Below are 21796 nucleotides of genomic sequence, written 5' to 3'. Positions count from 1 at the left end.
TATAGTATGTGTACGTATCAATCTTGACATTGCATTACCTAAAGGAACTTTGGTTGAAAGCAGCTCAGGCAAGTTCTATCAAAAATTTGAATATGAGAGACTCCCTGACTTTTGCTTCACCTATGGGAGAATTGGCCATGATAAGACCAATTGTTTTATTAATAACCCTACTGGAACTTCTGGTTCTAATAAGGAAGGGGAACTTTTAAAGGTGATTAATGAAGAAATTTTCAACACCAACAATGTTACTAAAAATGCAGCTAAAATGCAGAATTTACTTTCTCTAAAAAAGGATCTTTTGATTCAAATTGAAAATCTCCAACTAAAAGAAGCAAATGAAGGAAATCTATCGATTGAATATAGCTGGATGCTAAAAGCTAAAGTGGGAGAGCTCAATTCTACACTTGCCAAGCTTGATACTTGGTGGAAACAACGGGCGAAGGTGAAGTGGATGGTGGAGGGTGACCGTAATTCTAAATTCTTTCAAGTATTTGCTTCATCTAAAAGAAATGCTAACTTTATGTCCAAGATTATGAATGAAGTTGGAGAAGTGGTTGAGGAACAAACACTAATTGAAAATGCTTTCATAAAACATTTTCAAGAGAAATGGAAATTCCGGAGATGCATTCTAGAGGATTGGTCTTCTTCTTGGAGCTGTCTTGATGAGGAAGATCGAACAACTTTAAGCAAAGCCTTCTCTATTGAAGAAATGGAATTTGTTATCAAACAAAGTGGTAATAATATCTCTCCAGGTAAAGATGGTATCACCTTTTCATTCTTTAAAGATTATTGGGAGATTATGAAAATTGACTTTTGGATTGCATTAAAAGATTTCTTTGAAAATTCTGAAATGGATCCTAAATGGAAAGAAACAATTTTCGTTCTTATTCCAAAAATCGGTAATCCATTATCTCCTTCTAATTATAGACCCATTAGTTTATGTAATTCAGTCTATAAATCGGTGGCTAAAATCCTCATGAATAAAATGGCTCCTTTCATCTCTAAATTGATCTCTTATGAACAAGTAGCTTTTATCAAAGGTTGATCTCTTAATGATCATGTGTTGATTGCCCAAGAAGTAATGCATAAACTAAGGAATTCCAAATCTTCAAAAGGATTTGTGGCCTTCAAAATTGATATGGAACAAGCCTATGATTCCATGGGTTGGTTAACCTGGGAAAAGGCTTTGTATTATTTCATGTTTCCAGTTTTTTTCTTTAAGCTGATTTTAAATTGTATTCAAAGATTCAATTTCTCAATTTCTATAAATGGTAGCTTATCTAATTGGATTGAAGGTCAATGTGGCTTTAGACAAGGATGTCCCTTGTCTCCTTATCTCTTCATCCTTTGTGCTCAATTGCTTTCTAATGCCTTAAAACAAAAAAGTGATTCATTGGGAGTTCAGGTTTCTTCAAATGGGCCTTCTATTACACACTTGTTGTATGCAGACGACGTTGTCATCTTTTCAGAAGCTACCTTGAAGGCTACCAAAGAAATTAAATCAATTTTGGGTAATTTCAGCAATTGGATAGGTTTGTCTATCAACACAAATAAATCTTCTATGATTTTCAGCAAACTTGTAAGAAGAAGGAGAAAGAAATCCATTAGCTGTTTGTTGGGTTTCAAAACAGTAAATCAATTAACCTATCTTGGAGTATCTCTTACTTTGAGAAGGTTGGTTAAACAAGACTTCCTTTTTATTATTGATAAAGCCTTGAAGATAACTAATATTTGGGGGAGTGAGATGATTTCCTTGGCACGAAAAATTCTCTTATCTAAAACTATTTTGCTTTCCTTCACCACTTTTCATTCTACTAACTCTCTTGTGCCAAAGAGTATTCTAGACGAGGTGGATAAGATTTGTAGGAACTTTATTTGGATCAAAGCTAATGGTGGATATGGATTACATTATGTTAATTGGTTAACTATGTGTTTACCAACCAAATGGGGAGGAAGAGCTCTTCACTCTTGTTCTACTAAAGTTGGCCCATTGAGATCAGAATTGGCATGGAAATATATATATGATAAAGATTCCTTTCTTCACAAAGTTTTCTTCCCTGAATATGGAAATCTACTTGATAAGGTAGATTTGAAAAAATCTGGTTCTAATTCATGGAAAATTTTGAAGATAGTTGGAAAGTCATTAAGGCCATTTATTAGATGGAGGGTGGCAAATGGTAATGACATTGACGTATACAAAGATACATGGATCTTAGATAAATGTTTGAACAAGTGGCCAACGTTTATTTCTTCTCTTTAAGATAGCAAATTTTATGTTTCCAACCTTATAGAGAATGGAAGATGGAACGTGGAGCAAATGAGAAGAATTATGGATGAAGATCTTGTAAATGTTATTTTACAAACCATAAACCCGGTTGATCAAGAAGAAGATAAAATGGAGCTCTTACTTCAGGGCAATGGAAGATCCTTATCATCTATGGTTTTTGAAAATTCGGTAAACCATACTCAATTGGATCATTACTGGAGATGGATCCAAAAAGCTAAACTCAATCCAAAAGTGGAGACTTCTTGGTGGAGGATCTATAATAATGGATTGCCTACCAATGAATTACTTGAACATAGAAGATTGCAAAGGATCAATCTTTGCCCAAGAAATTGTAATGTTGCTGAAAACAGATACCATTTGACAGCAAATTGCCATAAACTGAAGGGTATTCTTTCTCAAATCAAGGAATGGGGATTTACTTTCAAGGAATTTGATTCCTTACAAGATTGTTGTAAGCATCTCTCTATTCTAAGTCCCTTCATGATTAATCTTTATTGTATGGTGGTCTACATGACATGGAAGTCAAGGAATAATCTAATACATAACGGGAAGGATGATAGCTCATTGTATATTGCTTCCAATGCAATAAGCTTTGCTTTAATTTCTGTCCAAGGGATTAGTAAATACATGGGTATATGGGATGTCAACCAACCTTCAAGGTTGTCTTTATCTCATTGGCACCCCCTCCACCCGATTAGCTCAAAGTTAATGTGGATGCTTCTCTTCTATCCAATTATAAAGCCGGGATAGGAGGAGTATTTCGTGATCACAAAGAAAGATTCCTTCTAGCATTTGGGAAACCGTATATCCATTGGGATATTTTTTCCTTGGAACTCTTTGCTACTCAATCCATTAAAGAAGTGTTGAAGGATTGGATGTTTAAATACAAAGGTATTATCATAGAAGGTGAAAATCATAATGTCATGGAATTTTTGAAGAAGGCCAAACAAAAGGGAGACACAAGGTATGAAGATACTTATCTTTTTGAAGAGTTCAATAACATCATTTTCAATTGTGTTGATAGAAGTTGTAACAAGTTGGCAGATTTATGTTCAAACTTTGGTGTGTTGAGCCATTTTATTTGGGATGACATTACTATTAATAAGATTCCTCCTTTATTTATGTCTTTATTAAAGGAGGAATCTACTGTCTTTGGCTGAGTAGGAATGTAATAATTTCTTTGTTCTTTTTCTTTTTAATGCTATTTTATGCATTTTCCTCAAAAAAAAAAACAATAGCACTAATACAACTGATCCAAAAACATCTGAATATAATATCATAAAGACTAAAACATCAAAACATACATCAACAAAAACAAAAATTAACTAAAGTACTAAGCTGGGGGATCTTGATCTAGAGGTGGCTGTGGAGGATTGAATATGGTAAAGTAGCTATTGATGGTAGCTACTTGATTATTAATTGAATCAAACTATCATCTAACCCCACCTATATCTTCATTATATCTGACATCCTACTGGCTAAGCGAGTCTCAATATTATCAAATCATTGATCAAAATGTGACTCAAGTTGATCAAATCGCTGGATCATTTCTTGATAGAAATGATGCTTAGGTCTCAGAGCAGGTGTAGGTACTGGAACAGGTCCTTCTTCTTCTCCAATTTCATCTTGCTCACCCCCTTGATTCCGATGAAAAAGAGTTCGAAATGAAGCATCAATGAAATATATTGGCATATTATCTGAAGGATTGGGATGAATAAGATTGTACTTTTTCTCCAAAATGTAAGCAATTAAGTAACCTAAAGCTACGATCTTTTTTCTTCTGGTAGAAGTTTGATGTCAGTAAGGTTGTTGATGAAGTCCAAAATCAATTGGGCTTCATCAATAGGAGTGTTTGACATTATAAGATGTGTAATAATAGAGAACAAATGAGTGATATTCATACGATCCCTAGCTTTAGGAATAATAGATGTTCTTAAGACATGTTAGATGATCCTTACATTTTGATTTAAGGTATAAATAAGGGGCAAATGTGAGACTGAAGATATAACCCTAAGTGTTTGATTTACTTGAGACCAATCAAAATCACTTATAGAAATCATTGAATGAGCCCTAACTCCTTTAGTTCTAAGATGGAGAAATGTACCTAAATCTTCCATAGTAATTTTAACTCTTTGACAGAAATATATGAGGACATTTTTGTGGGATTTTCTCTTATTCTTAGATTTGCAAGAAAAAAATAGAAAGTGTTTGAGTGGAATGCATAAATTAAAGTGAGAATAAAAGAAAAATGAGTAGAGTCAAAGAGGGGCATTACAGATAAGTTAATGTCCTCTTGGATGAGAAGATAGGATGGAGTGAATTTTGCAAGAATAAATTGGTTGAAGACTTGTCCATTTTCTTTGGAAAGAAAGTTATCAACTCTTTCAGTATGAGATGAACTCCACTTTGAAGGATATAATCACTTGCTACCACTAGTAATTTGAAATGGCTTGGACACATAAATTGATGGTGAAAGGATTGCGAAGAAATTCAAAGAACGACTTCCAATTTAAAGAAAATGAAAAATTTTGAACAGTAAGAAAATAGGTTCGTATATATGATTGGGAAGTTTTTACAGTACAAACTGAAGATCATTTAGACGATTAAAAACTATTAAAAGCATGTGGGCCTCCGAAAGGACACTACTCAATGGGGGACAAATACAAAGGGTATGATCGCACTATCTAGTAAGATAAAACGATCACAGGCCTTTACACTCTTCATAAGCAGGCCAATGGGAGGACATATGAGATCATATATATGATTAACCATGGAGGATAGTAGCTTTCACCTACACACATCGATGGGTAATAATATGCATAACTTGATCAAAGTCATGAGATTTCCCCCACCTGATGTATCAGCTCAAGTGGGATTTATTTAATGTGGGATTTGACTTCCCACGGGTGCAAGCCCCTGTGGTTAATTACATCTTAAGTTGGGCCTAAGAAGACTCTTGATAAAGGATATACATTATTCTCTCAGATGGGATTGATATATAAGGAGGAGTAGGAACTTTCTATTCAAAGGAAATGAAAGGTTCAACTTGGATTAGTCAACATGCATGGCTCACATCATCATCCAGAGGGACTACGGTGGTGAAACGAAACTTGAGAAAAAATAACACTATACTCTGAGCATACAAGAGAGAAAGATGGCGGTGGTGTCTCCATATGATGGAGATAGGTGGGATTTATAGCCTTTGAATGATAGAGGACTTACCCACTGATGAGGCATATTATGGATACTGATAGTAGTAGCCTTGAATCCAAAATCTAGAGTGGGTTTAGTGTTTTACACACAACACTAACACCTGTATCCTAGCTAATACATTCTAGACTTATATCTTGCCTGAAAAGGAAAGCCAGCTAACCACCTAGTCATATAAAATCCATTTTGTACAGTCTTTATGAAAGATGGATGGGTGACTGAGTTGTTGGAAGTTAAGGTTGACATCTAGAGAGGTTCACAATTAGCCTTGTACTTATGAAGGGTATTATGCTCCTAAAACTAATACAATTAAATTTTAATTTTAATTAATTTCTAATGCAATGCATGCTAGTTAAAGTCTCAAAATTAGGAATGCATGAAATTTAAAAAAACTTATAAAATAAAATTTTAAAAGATTGGGCTTTACCAAGTTTAACATTTCATCCTCATAGGTTGGATTATCTGAACTCTACTTGCAGGCAAGGAAGTGTCTAAGTAAGGAAAGAGAGGATACATTAAGATGCATGCAACACCGGATGACCTCCGACTTATTCCCAAGATCATTATTTTTCTATGTTATTTAATTCCTAAAAATTTAAATTTTAATTACAAATAGAAAAGTTTTATCCCTAAAAGGTCTAGCGAAATCAGGTGCATACACATGCAAGAAAGAAACTTTTAAGAAATAGGCAATTTCTATTACACAAGTTAATAAAACACATCAATAAAAATATCAACCATAGTAAAAAAAAGAGTCCAAAAGTCCATGGAAAGTGTCATAGAATATTCAACCCAGGGTCTGCAGAAAAGTAAAGATGGTCAGGCCCCACCGACAACAACCTAGATTATAATCCTATAGAATGATGCAAATCTTAAAAACAAGGTATTTTGTCTTGATCTTCATTTTTTGGTCCTTCGATGGATCGCCTTCCTTAATTATTCTTATAGTTCATCCTCCATAAGGATATCCAAATAAATAGAAAACACACTACAAGGGATTTTCTTTTCTCTTTGGATACCTTATATTTAAAATGCCTTATTTTTATAAATTTTCACAACTCTTTACTTTAAATACATTACATAAAAAAAAATGTAAACTCTCCAGTAGGGTTATCCTAAGCAATTAAAATAAAACATCCAAAGTAGTTATATACGAAAGTAAAGTACTCATGCCAGTCACACGTGGTCATGCTCTTATAAGCAATCAGTGATCCAAGAATATTATCAATAAAATACACATTTAATTCTTTAGACTTAATCATGGCCATTATGTTTCCATCATAAGTAGTAGGTAAACAACATAAAATTTTATTAACTTTTTAGAATTTGTGAGTTCTCTACCTAAAGCATGCAATGAGGTAATAATCTATGTAAACCATGTATACATATCAGAAATTAACTCATTTGTTTCAAGAAAAATAGTTTTTAGTCATGCAATAAAATAGTCAACCTAATTTTTTCACCTCATTTATCCCTTCATTAGTTATGCAAAATCTATTTTAGATTTTTTCCCAGTTTTGCTAGAAGAAACACGTATATAGCCCTCTTACTTCAAAGTACAAAAGAAACTGTTCAAACATTTTGCATTTAATTGTGCTAATTCTTTTTCTTTTAATATCCAATCAGTAAATGGTGCTTTAGGTCTAATTCCATCAACAAGTCTAATAGGTCTTGTATAACCTTCTTATACTAATATCAGCATGTGATAGTCAAGTGATTGCACAAAAGTAGACATGCAAGTTTTCTAAAAATCAAATAGAATGTTATTAAATAAAAGTGGTCTAGTGATTAAGTATCCTTCAGGAGTATTTTGATTTCCAAAAGTAGTCTAAATTTTACTTATGAAAATATGCTCTAATACCACTTGAAGGTTCATATATGTTGTTAAACCTAATATAATTGTCCCAAGGCTAACTAAGAGGGGTTGAATTGGTTATTTAAATTTTTTCTTGGTTCTTAAAAACCTTTTTAAAAATTTAAGTCAATAATCCTCAAATATGCGGTTGCTTGAAAAAATAATTATCATATAATCTTTAAACTACAAAGATTTAAATGTAGGAAATAAAAATGTGAAAAAATAAATAGCATAAGAAGAACACCAGATTTTATAGTGGTTCGGTCAAAATCTGACCTATATCCACTCCTAGAGACTCTTTCTCCAAGTATTTCACTAAACAATAATGACTCTCCTTTTGCCCCCACAACAAGACGGAGAAGCCCTTACAAACTCTCTTCTAGTAATCCACTATGGCAGAGAACCAATGCCTTTTACACTCTCCAAGTGATGGCAATGTGCCTCACATCAATTTTTTCCCTTCTAGTGAAGGCAGAGAACTATTTGTTGACCTCATTTTTGTATGAGGTCACTAAGACCCTTCCAGATTCTAAATTTAATCCTAGACCCTAGGATCCACTCTAGACCTTAGGATCCTTCTAGATCCAAGACCTTAGAGCCTAAACCTGTTTTCAAAATTCCACCACTATTACGTCCTTTTTTTACCTTTCTTGTGAAGGCAGAAAACTGTCACATCCTTCTTCACCCTCCTGGTGAAGGCAGAGTACCTTGATCTAATTTTGAATGATCTTCTCCCAAGAGCCTCCAAAGAAGTCACACATAAACTTGAAGAAGAAGACAAAAAAAATCCTTACCTTAGGCAACCTTGTGAATCTCTCACAATTTCCCTTCACTAGATCTCTCACTCTTCACTCACAAAAGTTCTCCCAAACACACTCTCAATGGTCACTCTCAGAAGAAGTTTACAACAAAGGATTTTCTCAGTCAGTTTTTAGGACTTAATTTACAGAAAAACCATGAAAAATTGTCTAAAATTTGAAAGTTACAATAGATCCATCCTACAATCATACAGTACGATTGTATATCGTACGGTGCAAATAGTTTAAAAAATTAGGCCTTTCATTTAGTATGATCTGGTACGAACCTTATTTAGTACTCTATCAATCATCTATACAAATTAAGATCGTACTATACAAACTGTTCAAAAATGAATAAGTTCATCTTGTACGATATGGTATGAAAGTAATTTCGTACTATGTTAGTGGTCTTTATGAATTAAGATCATAATATACAAACTATTCAAAATTAAACAAGTTCATCTGGTACGATATGATACAAAAGGAATTTCATACTCTATCAGTCATTTGTATGACCTGACATCATATTATATGACTAGGTCAAATAATTCAAGCCATGATTTGATTGACTATATTCGGAGGAAAACTAAGTCAAATTCTACAACACGATTAAATATCGTACAATATGATTAGTGTTAAAAATGTAAGTTTTAACTATCTCTCTCCCCCCGTGTGTGTGTGCATGGTTACCTAATTACAATCATATTCACTCAGACTCAAGAAATAAAAAAGAGATATACAAACTCTATTACATGAAACTCTATTCTACTCTATGTTGAAGTTTTAAGCAATTTGGATTATAATTTTTCTGAAATGTTAGTACAAACTTAAATAAGTAAATAAAAATATCCAAGATATACTAGGAGAAAAAATAAAATTATCAGCACAATCATAAGTTTTATTATCATCAAAATAACAAGCTTAATCTTGATTCCTGGGTTGCAACAAAAATGACCATAGTTATGCGATGGTGGCCGAAAAGACTATACTTGGCATACAATGATGGCCAGAGGAATAATAGTCGATGAATGATAGTGGTTGGAGGAAGGCTTGTTAGTGGCTATTAGGTGGAGGATCGATGATGATGGTTGACTAGAAGTTTAGCAGTGAAAACTTGGTAGCGTAGATTCTTCAGTGGTGGTGCCACGGTGAAGCTTCAATATTCTTCCTTCAAACCCCAAAGCTCTTCTTTTCTTCCTCCTTCATTTTCTCCTCCCTTTTCCTCCTTTCTCCCCATTAGTGAAGAATGATAAGTCTATTTATACTTTCTTAGGAGTGGCATGGCTAGTTAAAAGGGAGAATATCAAGGGCAAGTTGGGAGTATTTCTATGGATGACCGATATCAACTCTCTCGATCATAGATCATTTGGAGCATTTAACTATATTATTAATGTCAGAATTTAGCAATCCTGAGCTCGTTAGATTTGTCTCGTCGCGCCACTTAGTTTGATTTTACGCATGTCACAATTAATTACCGTTTGATCATCCATTAATGCTTTGAAGCTTCAAAATAGGTTTATATAATTTGATTTGGACCCATTTGGGCTAAGATTGGATCAAACTTGGTGTCATTGGATTTGTCTCCTTAACATGTTCAATTTGACTATAAGCTTGCTTAAATTAGAATTTGAATGATCCTGAATATATATTTAAAAGTTTCAAATTCATATTTGCATCGAGATTCATGCCCGATCTAGGTGATTATTGGTGACACATCCACATAAATAAAAAAATTATAGAATTGAAGGCTATTATATGTCTTTAATTTCTTGAGCCCTTCTCCATTTTTTTTACTTACTGCATTTCTTATCATGAATGAGTCAAATTGTGTTGAGGATTAGCTTTTTTAGTTCTTGTTAAGCTCAAGCTTAGGTCGATTGCGAAAGCTTGTTTAGAAAGCTCAAGCTTGACTGAATTGTTGATCTTTATTTCTTAATTTAAAATTAAAATTTTTAGTTTTTTAATTTTTTTTTTCTTTTAAATATGGATTTAATTTTAAAAAAGATAAAATATATTATATAATGCTAATTTCAATTAATTTTAAATTTATTTTAAGTTAATTGAGTAGCTCAACCAGCTTAGGAGCTCGTTTAATTTATGAACTCAAGTATAAACTCAAACTCGAATTCGTAGCTCGATAAACTCGACTCGCTCGTTAACAAGTCATGCTTGAACTAGATTGGCTCACTTATACCCCTACATAAATGCAATTGAATAGCTCTTCAAAATAAAGCTAAGTGTCTGTTTGTGACAATTTTCTTTTCGCTTTATTTTTTTAGAACTCATTGAAAGTTGCTACTTTCCTACTATATTTTTGTTAATTTGAAGAAATTTATATGAAAGGAATCTACTTTTTATAACAACTTTTAATTCCCCCACAACAAATTTTCAACTTCCTTTATAAAATTCTATGGCCTTTCCAAACAAACCCTAAGTCTTTAAATTTAAGCAATTCATGCATTGCATAATAATAAGAAAAATGCATTAGATCCTTGCATCCAAAAAAATCTGTCAACAACTTACTTTAAATGTTGTACAACCTAAGATATATTTGTTATCATTTAAGCAAGCATGTCACTTCATTAGCTCATGCAACCAACAGATTATATCACTCAGTATCTTAAAGATAAATAAATAGAATCATTGACATGCATTACTTGATTGATATAATCAATAAGAAATTCATGAGAAATCCACATAAATTTCTTCATCAAAATAAAATGTTTTAAAACACATTTAGTAACAAATAATTATAATAACAACAAAGATGGATTGAATACACCAAAATTTGAAACTAATTAATCAATCCTTCAAAATTTCCTCATAATTGCTTGAGATGTGGACCTCCAAATTTTCTTCATGATTGCTTGAGACATAAACATTGTCTGATTAATCAGAAGAAGGAACAAATGGTGTTGGGGGCATCTCCAAGCTCTGAAAGATCGTTGTGAGCATTTGAATAACTTTTCTCATTGATGGACGTTCTGCAGGATTCCACTGTATGCACCAAAGTGCTATTATGGCAAGCCTTTTCATAATTTCTTCATTTCCCTCAATTTCCAAAGCTAATCCCAAGTTATTACTATGGACCAACTTGTTATATATCCCCTCTGGAAAATAAATTTCAGTGATGTTCTCAATTGTAGGATCAATATTTTTTCTCCTTCCGATCATTTCTAATAGAAGCATTCCATAACTATATACATCAGATTTATGAGAGACAAGTCCAAAGTTTCTAGAGTAGACCTCTGGTGCTATGTATCCCATTGTGCCTCTTGCAGCACTTATTGTCACAATGCTTTGATCTCTAGAGCATAGCTTGGCCAATCCAAAATCTGAAATTTTTGGATTGAAGTCATAATCTAACAAAATATTATGGGGTTTGATGTCAAAGTGAACAATTCTTTGATTGCACCCTTGGTGCAAATAATTGATTCCTTGGGCAATCCCAATTGCAATCTCATGCAACTTCTCCATATTAAAAAATTCATGTCTCTTCTTTGATTCCCCAAAGAAAATAAACTTTTCTAAAGAATTATTTGGCATGAACTCATACACTAGGGCTCTGTTAGTTCCATCTGAACAAAATCCAAAGAGTCGAACTACATTGACATGGTGAATTTTTCCTATAGTGGCTACTTCGTTGACAAAATCATCTCCATTGGATTTTGATGCTTCTAGCAATTTAACTGCCACAGGAACTCCATTAGTCAGTTCACCTTTGTAGACACTTCCAAATCCTCCTTGGCCCAGTTTATGCTTAAATTTCTTTGTTATTTTCTTAATATTAGAGAAATTGTATCGAGTTAGTGTTGTAGATTTGTAGGTTGCAAGGAACTTTTCCACCTTTATGCGCTTCTGTTTTTCTTTGATATGTTTTTTGAAAAAGTAGAGAACCACAACAACTGCAATTAGAAAAACCACAAGAGATGTACCAATGGCAATGCCTGCAAGAAAGGAAATTTTAACATTCATTAATGCAATTTTTCTTTTTATAAGCACCACTATCGATAAATTTTACCAAATTTCATGCAATGAACCCTTTTAGAAGAAATTCAGGTCGAAAGTCTGGGGAAAAGTAAAAAAAAAATTGTGAGATTGCTCCACATACCTTCAGCAATAAGATGTGAACCTGCGAAAAGCATATATGGACAAAAAATTAGTTTGTTAAGCCACAATTAATAAAAGTTATAAATTTGAAGATATAGTAATAAAACATGCTTGAAACTTCATTTTCTTTGTTATAACAGAATATAACATTTTCGCTGAAAACATCTCTACCTAACCTCCTAACTCTATCTCATTGAATTTGAAATTTCTCCATGTAGTCTTCAAACTCTAATTCATTGCTAATTACCTTTTCCTTGAAAGTTTTATTAAGCTAAAATCAATTTTCTATTCCTGATATGAAGTTTGATGAGGTTCTATTTGGATGCCAAATATTTATTTATTAAGAAGATCTATTAACTATTGCAATTGTTGATGATTTATTCGGTGTGGCTACAGGAATTTTTAAAATTATTGAAGTCAAATATGTTCGTGACAATACAAAATATCACTAATAATAAGAAGATTAAAAAAAATAAGAGAATAGAGAGAGAAAGAGATTTCTTATTGTCAGAAGTACAAGTCTTGGGAAAATGATTGCTCTTTTATTTCTAAAAATTTTATCATTAAACTAAAAATAGGATCTGTGGTTGCTGATAAAAAAATAAGAAGTTTATAATAATAATTCTTTACAAAAAAGTACAGAAAAGAAAAGATGCAGAAAGAAGCATAGATAGATAGAAACTCACCATGAGAATCTTCGGGAAAACAAAATGTTTTATCCATTCTGATATTATATCCACATTTTTTCCCTTCATCTGGACATAAAGAACAGTCCTTAATATTCTCATCTAACTTCGTATACAAATAAGCCGTTTGTCCTTGCAAGCTCTTCTGCGTTATAGCTTGTATCGGTTGACCAAGAAAATCAGAAAGAATTTCACCAGAATATATTATGATGCATGGAGGAAGTATGTCTATTCTGGCATATACATTCATAGCATAAACAAAAGAACCTAGTTCACTTAGGCAAGAGATTGGCCCAACTACTCCATCATTGTCAGCTTGCAAGCTTATCTTGGTTGTGCAGTTCACTAGAACAAAAAATGATGTAGCTACATCAAAAACAGAGCCGTTGACGTTAGGCAGTTTTCGGATACCTTTTCTCCGTGGCCATGGGCAATTAATCGAAGATGTTGATATAAGAAGTTCAATAAACCAAAAATCGTTATAGCCAATAGATGTTACTCTGTAAGATTCTGAAGAGGGGAGGGTGATAATTGTCTCGTTGGTGAAAGAACAGGACAGATTCGCACTCACTCCTGCTGTCCTGCAACTATTGGAGCTGCTTTGAAGAGTAAAAGGGAATTTGATCTCCATATCTCCACACATGGAGGAAGGGCAGTCATTGGAGAGGGCATAAGCAACTGGGAAGATCCCAAGCATGAGAAGATGAAACCAACGCATTGCAAAAAGGGGTGAATTGGGAACAGCAACATAGCCCATCTTGCAAATGCGGTTTTTAAACAGTATTTAATTCATTAATTACAACTTCTGAACTTGACTATTCCACCGAAAAGACTATACTGGTTAATTGTATTCAGCCAAAGACTTATCACCGCGTTTATGGACCAGGGTAGGCTTTGAAGAAGAAGACGACCATGACTAATTTTATTAGGAGCGTCGAAAGTTGACATGACCCGACCCGGAACAAACTCGGAAAAATCTGGGTTCAGATCAACCCGTTTGTAAAATGGGTCGGCTTCGAATTCAGATTTTTAACCCATATGAAAAACAAGTCGGGTTTAGGTTGACCCAAAAATCCGCGGGTCGAACCGGGTAACTCGCAAACTTGATGGCTTGACCTAGCATCGTGAGCTGACCCTCATTTCACGACTCGCAATTGGGCCCCAGCCTCCATCGGCGACAACGACCAAGCCTCCAGGCCCTCCACCGGCGACTGCGCCCCTGAGTGCGATTGCGCCTCAACCTCCACCGGCGACGACACATCTCGCCTCCTGCCTATGCCCAGATCCGCCTCCACTGGGCGCCAACGACGCGTCGACACGAAGCCCTACGCCCCTAAGCTCTCAATAGGTCAACCCAGTAGCCATTCGCCCGCGACGACGCCCAACCCTGTCGCCATTTGCCCTCATTTTGCGACTCACAATTGCGCCCTCGGGTTTGCGAGTCGGGTCGGATCAAGCCGGCAAACAGTGAGGGTCAGGTCCGGGTTATGAATCATGACCCATTTAGCTAAACGGGTCAGGTTCGGGTTAATGGGTGGGGTTCGACCCGAATTGACACCCCTAAATTTTATGTGGTGAATAAGAAAAGAGGTATTTGATATGGTTTGGAACTCCAAGCATTGAAAAGTCCAGCTTATTAATTGAAAAGTCCATACCCAATTAATGCTAACCAAGTCAAGTCAATTTATCAAAAAAAAAAAAAAAAAACGTCACCTCCTTATCCCAACAAAATTAATTAAGGCGAAGAATTAATTTCTCACAAATAATTTAAATTTACTATAAATTAAAAAATAATAATAAAAGAAAATATGTTTTTATTAATGAAAATTTGCAACAGAATTTCTTGTCCCGTGATTACTGAGGAAATTAATGGACACCAAGATGAGATTTAAAATAAGTCATATAATATCAAAAATGACAAGGAGGTTTGTGTGAGAGATTATGAGGAGGTCATGCTTAAGGAGGTACATTCAGAGTGCGTGGAAATCATTTTGGAGGAAGAATACTTGCCCATTAAGCTGAATGATGATACAGATATTTTTGACTGGCTCTTTAAATGGATATAGAATAATTCTTAAGGAGGTCCTTGATATGTTAGAAATTTGCCCTCATATAGCAGCAACTATCTTAGAAGCTCCAACCTATTAGCAGCCCTTGCCATTCACCATGTCTATAAATCTATAAAAAAAAATTTGGGGTATGGACCTCTTCGATCCATTGCGACCATTGAGTGAAGAAAGAAAGTTTATCATAGTAATGATGAACTACTTTACCAAATAAATTGAATTGAAGGCACTTGCCAAAACCACAACTAAGGTTGTTAGGAATTTCATATGGTCATATCTTTAGAACTACAGAGCTCAACTAAGAGGCTTAACTTCCTCTTCTCTTTACGGTGGGGCAACCTACTTCTCCTTGCCTTTAATAGCCTGCCTAGGCCTCGGGCATGCTCACCCTCATTGCCCTTTGCTTGTTGACCCACTTATCTATTATGATCCCCCTACTTAGTATAGGTGGATGATCCTTACTCACCACCATTATTTTCACTATCCCATTTGACTCAGCAAGAGGCTTTGTAGAGTAAGGAAAACTAACTTAATTATATTGGCGTTGGATTGTTGCTTAATACCTATCACAGGCTTCTTTGCGGTGGGCAACTCCATAGCCTCCTCAACCCCCTTTTCTACCTCAGTAAAGGGTCGTCATTGTGAAATTCTAGTACTTGCGGGTCGTCAGGATATGAACAACTCTACATATCAACTGAATAGGAGAATATTCATTATAAAAGTGAGTAGAAGATATAGAAAATTTTTAAGAACAGAAGATGATTGTAGTGCTTAACATAAAAGGTGCCAAATATACGTTGCAACTTCCCTATCATTAAAGTGTTGGCCTTTCTCTCCTCCTCATTCATCTTCCATACTAGCATTTTATCCTTCGTGAATGGGATGGCAGCAGTCAATACTGACCACCCAATAGCTGAATACATGAACAAAAACTTGACCTTCCATTCCATGACCTTATTTGAGAGACCATTAGTCTTCATGGCAATATAAGAAAAGTGGGTACACCTATCTTTAAATGCCTTCATGGTGAAGACGTGCTTAAAAAAGGATAGGATCTATGAGAACTTGTGCAGTTGCAAGAAGAAAATTAAGGTGCTGATACTCACCATAGAGTTTGAAAGGATTTGTTTTTGGATGCGTCCAAAGAAGTTAAGGATGTCGGCCAATTCCCTGCAGAATTTGTGTCGTAACCCAAGCTTGAAGTGTCGCAGGGGACGCATAGCTCTTTGTGATAAAAGGTATTCAAATTATTTATCCTCATCTAAAACCTACACCCAATAGTTTTTGTCTCCAAAATCAAATCAAATATATACCATATCGGTATAATTAAAAATACCCTTAGATGATTGGTAGAAGCTGTAGAACATTAACAAAGAGTTGTCGAAGTAATCTTTTACACTCACTAAGCTAGAATAAAAATGAACAATCTTATAATAAGAAATTGAAACCCAAGAGAGATAATATGGTAGTATATTATATGGAAGAGCCAGCGTTGGTTACCTTTGTTGGTGGGCTAGTATTGTTGGAAACCTCCCAATCCGTGCTCGATTCCCCTCGAGTGGCGGTGACTCTTAAGTTGGGCCCAATCAAGTACGGGCCAGGAGATTTTTGAGGTGGGTGTCTCTTCTAGGTCAGCCGGTGAAGCTAGCAGTGTGGCACCGTGATTGTGAGCACCGAGGGGTTGAACCTATGAAGCTAGCGCAGTGACGTCAGAAGTTACCGTTGTGGGGAAAAATAAGTAAAGGATTGGTATTCACTAAAGTTGGCTAGAGACTGATTAACTTATTCAAGATGATGGATTGATGAGATTTCCTTTAAATACTATAGTTTGATGTTATCCTCTACTAACTCACGTGATTCATTGATTAGTAATTATATGGAGTTATTACTATGTTGATGGATAAAGAGTGATGACTATATTTATGGTTCCAATAATTATTGATTACTGATTACTAATATTGATACTAAAAAAATAACATAGCTTTAGCGAGGACTCTTTACTGGCTATGAGTGATCACTATACGGCTTTAATAATATCATACCGATTTATAATAATGGTATGGATTTACTATTATTTTATTGTTACTATCATTGATAAGATTAATTCTGATATTGTTATTGTTACTTCTACTAATTCATATTATTATTACTGTTATATGTTATCGATTCCCTATTTATTGATTCACCATTAGTGACTATTTAATATATTGAGCATATGATATACTAAATCTATTGAACATATGATTATTATACTAAATTGATATTGATATAGAATGGATTGATATAATGTGTATATTTTTATATGGTTTTACTGAATTGATGAAATTTTGAAAATTTTCTTGAGGCTTTAGTTCTACCAATTCATATGATTTCTTTAATATTAGTCTTTTTATGATTATGATTGATCACTTATTTATTGGTTCTCCACTGTAGTGGTCTACTGGTTTCCATATTGATTATTTACTTACTTTCATATTGTACTATTTTACTATTTTATCGATGTTACTGCTAATATATGTGAGTTTTTACTATTTCAATATTGATTCATGATCATATGAATGCCACTGTTATGAATTGACAAATGATATGCATACTACTTCTTTACTATGCTTTGAATTTTAGTTATAGGATTTAGTGACTTGCAGGGCAATTTAGCCTATTATATGTGGTTCAAATGTTTTAAGTTCAGGGTAAAGGGATTAGGAGTGTGATTCTGATCAATTATAGGATTCCTCAGATTTAGTTTCTTTTTTGTTTTCATTATTTTTTTATAGATAGTATTGGATGGATATATTCTCATTGTATAATTTTTTAGTATTATATATGATTATTTTGGGAGTAATGAATACAAATAAATATTGATATTTTGATAAATATAATTAATTTTGCTGATATTCTTAATGATAAAAAGAATAGAAAGCTCTTATGGTTATTATCTTAAAAGATAAAAGAATAATTCTTCTAAATAAGATTTTTGGGCATGACAAATTGGTATCAAAGCATAGTTATTAGAAGAATTAAATTATTACTAGAGCCATATAAATTAATTATGAGTCGAGTAGATTTGGTAGATTAAGGTGCATTATTTTATATACATAATTAATTATATGCATGAATAATTCAGATGAGACTAAAGTGTGTAAGCGAAATGTTAAATGGATATGTTAGAGTAAAATTTACCAATTTAGCTATACATTGTAGCTCCATTAACATCATAAAGTGTTACATAGTTGATCGATGTTAAAGAACAGGTAATGAGCAATACATAGAGTAAGCAACCATAGAGTAAGCCAGCTAAGAGAAAAGAAGATAGGGAGATAAACATTAGTAGATATTTGATAAGCGGATACCCTAAGTGTTTAAAGGAGCTAAAGGACCCTAGGTTGTTGAAGATTTGTTACTAAGGATAGAGAAGATTTTTGATATCATGCAGTGTTTAGAGAGCATGAAAGTACCATTAATAATATTTTTATTTGAAGAAGAGGCTGAGAGATAGTTGGATGGATAGTAGAGAGAGAAATTCTAGGGGAAAACTAATACTAACATTACTTGGGATGAATTCACAACATTATTTAAGAAGTGGTTTATACGCCCGAAGGGTATAATGAAAGATGCAAGAAGCTTTCATTAAAATGGAATAGAAATGTATGGCAGTGATGTAATATGAAACTAATTTTACTTCCTTGGCTTGGTATGCTCCTCATTTGATCCATAACGCTTAAAGTGTTATAAATTCTTGCAAGGGTTGAATTGGGTGTGAAGGCATATGGTTATTAACTTTGCAGATACAAGAGTTATTTTAGGTAGTATTAATTTCCAAGTGTGATGTGGGCTTCATATATGAAGCTAGCATGAGGAGGACTAGAAAAGAGTCAAGCAGAGATAATGATAGAGATAGTGTTAGTTATAAACAAAGTCAATATAATGATTTGAGGGGATCTAAACTGATAGCATATACTGGTAATTATGATAACTATATTTTTTTTAATAAAATTAGGCATTTATGTTATTGTTACATTTTCATAGTATGATATTTTTTATGTGAACCACAAGGACATATGGTAGAAGATAGTCCTTAGAGGGGATTTGGATGAAGAATTGATTATGGTGCATAACTGTTTAGATAGACTAAGGGGTAGAGGATCGTAGGATTGAGAGTATGCAATGAAAGATCAATAAATAGAGCTCTGATATACTTAACATTTGATATACTAGATCTACTGAACATGTGATTAAGATATTGAACTGATATTGATACTGATATAGAATGGATGGATATCATGTGAATACTTTTATACAATTTTATTGCATGTATATGTTTTTGAGAGTTTTCCTTTAGGCATTAGTTCTAACAATTCATATAATTTCTTTATTATTAGTCCCATTATGATTATGATTGGCTAATTTATTGGTTCATCATTATGCAAGGCTATTGATTTCCATATTGAAGTATTTACCAACTTATACTATTTTACTATTTTACTGATGTTAGTGCTATTATATGTGTTTTACTATTTTAACACTATTCATGATCATATGAATGTAATTGCTTTCTCTTATGACATGTATATAGCATGCTTTGGATTCCAGCTATAAAATTTAGTGACTTGTTGGGCTATTTAGTTCATTATATGCTGCTTAAATTATTTTAGGTCAGGGCAGAGGATCATAAATTTGAGACTAATCGATTACAAGATTTTTCAGGTTTTGTTTCTTATTGTTTTAGTTATTATTTGTATTCAGGAATGAATGGATATATTATGATTGCATATTCCTAAGTATTATATATAATTATTATTAAGAGTAATACATATAATGGCAAACTAATGTTTTGATCAATAGAATTAATTCCGTTGATATTTTATTGATAGAAATAATAGATAGCTCTGATGGTTATTATATTAAGATATAATGAATAATTCTTTAAAATTGGATTTTGGGGAATGATAAGGAATTACACTTGCAACAAATGGTCTTGCTTTGACAAAGTGGAGGATATCCTCCATCTTAGCATTTTTTTTCTTTGGTTAAAACTTATAGAAGGGCCTACATGATAATATACCAAAAATAGATCATATGTCCTTGAAGGGATAAATAACTCAATAATGCTCAAATAATTACAAGCAAAAAAGTTAAAAAGTTAAAAGTGTTAATGATCCCTAACTAGATACTATCCAAATAAGAAGAAAAGGCCATGAAAATGCTCACACCTAAAAAATGAAAGCCCATAATTAAAATAATTAATATGCTCTACAAAATAAAAAGAGTGTTAGCCACAAACCAAGAAGGATGATAAAATCAATAGAACCAAAGGCCATACCACACTATAAAGAATTTGCAAAACCAAAATGTAGTTATACCTGCAGAAAGGGAACTTAACAAATAGAGTCATACACATTAGGATAAAAAAATTAAAGGAAAAGATAGAGAAAGTAACAAAAATTCCATAAAAAGAGCCCCAATAACATATATCAACCAAAAAAAAAAACTTCCCAATGACATAACCCCAGCTAAGAACCCTGAAATACAAACCACCCAGAGCTCCCCCAGCTTTAAACACCAACATACCCAAATAATCCAACCTGAGAAGAAGACGAAAGGCTACCAACACCAACACCCAAACCAAAGAGCCCAAAACACCAAAACAAAGCAGAGCACCCCGCCAAGAAAACCATACCTAATAATGGAAACACCACTATAATTGAACCTGCCAACAACCAAGACATCCAAAGTCCCCCAGCACGAACACTAATAGAACAAAACCCTGAGAACATTAAGAACAACCAAACTCACCAATAAAATAAAACCAACAACACCTCTAATACCCCTAAATATGAACACCTACATAACAAAACACCTAAAGAAGAGAAACACTAGCAAGAGCACCCAAAGACACCAACAAAAATAAAAAGGCACCAGTTAGAAACAATAATTACATTGAACCCCAGAGCCAAAAACCGTCTCCCAAAAACCATCTCCCAATAAATGACCCAACCCAGCATACAGAACATAAATAAAAGGGAAAGATGAGAAAAAAAACCAGGAACATAAATAAGAGGCCCGTCAAGATAGATGCGCACCCAGCAACACAGAACCTATAACTAACACGAACTTCTAGCAACCAGAGTAGACCACATAATAGTCATTAGCAAAAACTACAACAACAAATAAATAGTAGAATACCACCAACTACACCCAACAACAAAGAGCCTCACCCAAGACAGGATCAAAACACAACACCAAACAAACCTCAACCCTACAATTTAACAGAGCTTATACCAAACAAAATAGGAAACACAATATTAAAATATGAACTAGGAAGAAATAAGAGTGATGATTCATAAGGAGTCTAGCTCGAAACAACAAGTAAAAAGGAATAAAGAAAAACAAATCCAAAGAAAACAACAAAAAGCTATATTTTCTTTACAAAAGGCATTCTCACTTATCCAAATGAATTATGCCCTTGAGATCATCTATCCCATTTGAATTATGATATAATTTAGTAGAAGAAATATGAACCCCTTTATGAGAATGCCAATTAGCACAAGTTTTATCCTCTCTCCAAATATGAAAAAACTTATAGTCAAATTGAAGGAGGTGACCCTTTTTTTTTTTTTTTTTTGAATAAATAAAAAGGACTAGAATTATTATAGTTATTGGCAAACATTAAATTAATTGACACTAGAGAATCAGATTCAATCTAAGTATGCCAAATGTTATATCCTTACAAAAATTGAGACCCAATAAGAGAGCAATATCCTTAGCAAAAATAACCTTACACACAG

The 21796-nt window shown here is 33.6% G+C and overlaps 1 protein-coding gene across 2 annotated transcripts; it reads right to left on the bottom strand.

The window, feature by feature from the left end:
* Positions 1 to 10865: 10865 nt before the first annotated feature.
* LOC110104120 (rust resistance kinase Lr10) lies at positions 10866 to 14342 on the bottom strand. Of its 2 annotated transcripts, XM_020833093.2 has the most exons (3): positions 12946 to 13959; positions 12261 to 12281; positions 10866 to 12096 (listed from the first exon to the last, which is right to left on the bottom strand). In XM_020833093.2, the coding sequence occupies exons 1-3, from the start codon at positions 13700 to 13702 to the stop codon at positions 11039 to 11041; spliced, it is 1836 nt and encodes a 611-aa protein (XP_020688752.1). In that variant the 5' UTR covers positions 13703 to 13959; the 3' UTR covers positions 10866 to 11038. The 2 variants fall into 2 exon arrangements, with proteins under 2 accessions (XP_020688752.1, XP_020688753.1); XM_020833094.2 differs by lacking the exon at positions 12261 to 12281 and having other exon boundaries at positions 12946 to 14342.
* Positions 14343 to 21796: the final 7454 nt, after the last annotated feature.

Source organism: Dendrobium catenatum, unplaced genomic scaffold (genome assembly GCF_001605985.2).
Source record: "Dendrobium catenatum unplaced genomic scaffold, ASM160598v2 fragScaff_scaffold_166, whole genome shotgun sequence".
NCBI classification, from domain to species: Eukaryota; Viridiplantae; Streptophyta; class Magnoliopsida; order Asparagales; family Orchidaceae; genus Dendrobium; species Dendrobium catenatum.
The sequence above is the reverse complement of the archived record's forward strand: the minus strand, read 5'-3'. Positions and strand labels throughout refer to the sequence as shown.